The sequence below is a fragment of the Hyaena hyaena genome, unplaced genomic scaffold, assembly GCF_003009895.1.
Source record: "Hyaena hyaena isolate Hyena2069 unplaced genomic scaffold, ASM300989v1 scaffold_1463, whole genome shotgun sequence".
Taxonomy (NCBI): domain Eukaryota; kingdom Metazoa; phylum Chordata; class Mammalia; order Carnivora; family Hyaenidae; genus Hyaena; species Hyaena hyaena.
The window spans coordinates 252,259-255,582 of NW_024082094.1; the positions used below are offsets into that span (position 1 = coordinate 252,259).

At 38.0% G+C, this 3,324-nt stretch overlaps 1 protein-coding gene across 1 annotated transcript; it reads right to left on the reverse strand.

The window, feature by feature from the left end:
* Positions 1-1,520: 1,520 nt before the first annotated feature.
* Positions 1,521-2,201, reverse strand: LOC120225641 (peptidyl-prolyl cis-trans isomerase FKBP3-like). Its single transcript, XM_039223822.1, is given in 2 exon segments — positions 1,521-1,963; positions 1,965-2,201. Coding segments are annotated over 2 exon segments (669 nt in total). The 5' UTR covers positions 2,198-2,201; the 3' UTR covers positions 1,521-1,527.
* Between the last annotated feature and the right edge of the window lie 1,123 nt (positions 2,202-3,324).

A 3,324-nucleotide genomic window follows, 5' to 3' on the forward strand; every position in this document is an offset into this window, starting at 1 on the left:
CCGAAAAACAAACACTCCAGTGAGGAAAAGGGCAGAAGATATGAACAGACACTTCTCCAAAGAGGACACCCAGGTGGCCAACAGACACATGAAACGATGCTCAGCATCCCTCCTCATCAGGGAAATGCAAATCAAAACCACACTGAGATACCACCTCATGCCAGACAGAGTGGCTAAAATGAGCAAATCAGAAGACTATAGATGCTGGCGAGGATGTGGAGAAAAGGGCACCCTCCTACACTGTTGGTGGGAATGTAAACTGGTACAGCCCCTCTGGAAAACAGTGTGGAGGTTCCTCAGAAAATTAACAATAGAACTCCCCTATGACACAGCAATAGCACTGCTGGGAATTTACCCAAGGGATACAGGAGTGCTGATGTATAGGAGCACATGTACCCCAATGTTCATAGTAGCACTCTCAACAATAGCCAAAACATGGAAAGAGCCTAAGTGTCCATCAACGGACGAATGGATCAAGACAATGTGGTTTATCTACACGATGGAATACTACATGGCGATGAGAAAAAATGAAATCTGGCCATGTGTAGCAACATGGGTGGATCTTGAGGGTATTATGCTGAGCGAAATAAGTCGGGCAGAGGACAGCTACCATATGTTTGCAGGTATAAGAGGATTAGGAGGAACTTTACGGAGGACCGTGGGGGAGAAGAAGGGGGGAAATAGGGGAGGAGAGGGAGGGAGGAAAACCCTGAGAGACTCTTGAGTGTTGAGAACGAGCTGAGGACTAATGGGTATGGGGGTGAGTGGAAGGCAGGTGATGGGCATGGAGGAGGGCACTTGTGGGGATGAGCGCTGGGTGTTATATGGAAACCAACTTGACAATAAATTATTAAACATAAATAAATAAATAAATAAATAAATAAATAAAACAAACTAAAAAAAAAAAAAGACCTAAAAACATGTGCAAATTAGGGGTGCCTGGGTGGCTCCATCAGTTAAGCATCCGACTTTGGCCTAGGTGGGAAGTTCTACCCCTGCATCAGGCTCTGTGATGACAGCATGGGGCCTGGAGCCTGCTTCAGATTACGTGTGTCCCTCTCTCTCTCTGAACCTCCCTCACTCACGTTCAGTCTCTCACTATTAAAAATAATTTAAAAAATTAAAAATATGTTTAAAAAGTTCAGATTAAAAGTGAGGGCTTGGAGAAACATTTGTCATACAAATGTTCATCAAAAAAAACCCTGAGTAGCAATGTGTTTGTAGGAAAAACTGAACTTTATTTATTTTTTTTCAAGACACTGAATATATTTTATTGAGCCTTTTAGTTTACAACATGAGGTAAAAGGAAGTCAGTTCTCCTTAGCCAATATTTTACACAGCTGTCGTAAAATATTTCAAACTTTAGGGAATTATAATGGATTACATATATTAAAAATTGGGGATTGGGTAACCAATATCTGCATTCTTGAATTATCCGATTGATTCTTCCACTACAACAGTAACCAGCTCTAGTTACATAAGTTTCTTCAAAGCCATGTTTTATTGCTATAAATAGCTATTGCTATTTCAGTCAATATCCACTAATTCCACTTCAAAAATGAGTTTTGCATTTGGTGGAATTTTGGCATCAGGCTGTCCTTTCTTTCCATAAGCCCATTCTGGTTCAATTTCTAGTCGAGCCTTTTCTCCCTTACTCATGGTCAAGAGTGCTTCATCCCATCCTCTAATAACTTTGCCTATTCCAACCTTAAAACTTAAAGGCTTGGCATTTTTCTTCTTCTTTGAACTCGTTTGAACATTAGTATCAAAAACAGTCCCATCCTGTAGTGTTCCTGTATACCAGCAGTGAACAACATCTCCCTTTTTGGGAAAGTTGGTTTTATCTCCTTTCTTAAGAACAGATTTCACATATTTTGGTGGACCCTCATCCAGAGTTTCTTCAGACTTGGTTTCTTTGGGTTTATCTTCATTAAGCTTCACATTTTTCACCTGCTCAGACACTTATACTTTCAGTACCCTTGAAACGCTTACTTTCAAAAAGATGGTTATAGGCTGTAACCAAATGGTCCTTGTTAGTTGTCTTGGCCACGTTTTTAATGTTTCCTAATAACTTATGTTCTGCAAGAAACGAATCTGAACCGTGGTCCTGTAGAAACTTGATAATGTCCTTCTTGGGTAGCTGCTCACTGCGCAGCTGCTCCACGGTCCAGGCCCGCTGTGGAACGGCCGCCGCCATCTTCCCCCGCTGCCTCTGCTTTACTCAGGAAAAACTGAACTTTAAATCAAAGACTGTAACAAGAGATGAAGGACACTATTTCATAATAAAAGGGACTCTAACAAGATCTAACAATTGTAAATATTTATGCACTGAATATTAATGCATCCAAATATATAAAACATAAAAATATATGTTGATAACAAACATAAAGGAATTAATAATATAATAATACCAGGGTATTTTTAACACCCCATTTATATCAATGTACAGAGTGTCTAAACAGAAAATAATCGTCAAGGAAACAGTGGGTTAGAATGATACACTGAACTAGATGGACTTAACAGATATATTCAGAACTTTGCATCCTAAAACAGCAGAACACACATTCTTTTCAAGTCCACATGAGCCACTATCCAAGATAGATCACAGGCAGTTCACAAATCTGGCCTCAACAAGTACAAAAATATTGAGGTCATACTATGCATGCTATCTGAGGACAGTCTTATCAAACTTAAGGGCAAAGACAAGAAAAAAATTTGGAAAGATCACAAATACATAGAGGGTAAACAAAATGCTACTAAGCAATGAATGAGTCAACCAAGAAATCAGAAATGAAATTTAAAAAAGAAAAAACATATACGGAAACAAAATGAAAACACGACAGTCCAAAACTTTTGGGATGCAGAAAAAGTGCTCCTAACAGGATTACAAAACAAGAGAGTTGTTTCTTAAAAAGCAAGAAGCATCTCTAATAAACAATCTAACCTTACATCTTAAAGAGCTAGAAAAAGAACAACAAAGTATAAATCCAGCAGAAAAAAAGGGAAATAATAAAGATTAGAGCAGAAATAAAAGATGTGGAAACTAAAAAGCAAAAGAACAAATCATTGAAACCAGCAGCTGGTTCTTTAAAACAATTAACAAAAATAATAAGACTGAAGCTAGGTTTATCAAAAAGAAAAGAGAAAGGACCCCCCCCCAAAATAAAATCACAAATTATAGAGGAGAAGTAACAACCAACATCACAGAAATATAAGCAATTGTAAGAAAATATTGTGAAAAAAATATATGTCAACAAATTGGACACCCAAGAGAAATGAATAAATCCCTAGAAACTACCAAAACTGAAACAGGAAGAAATAGAA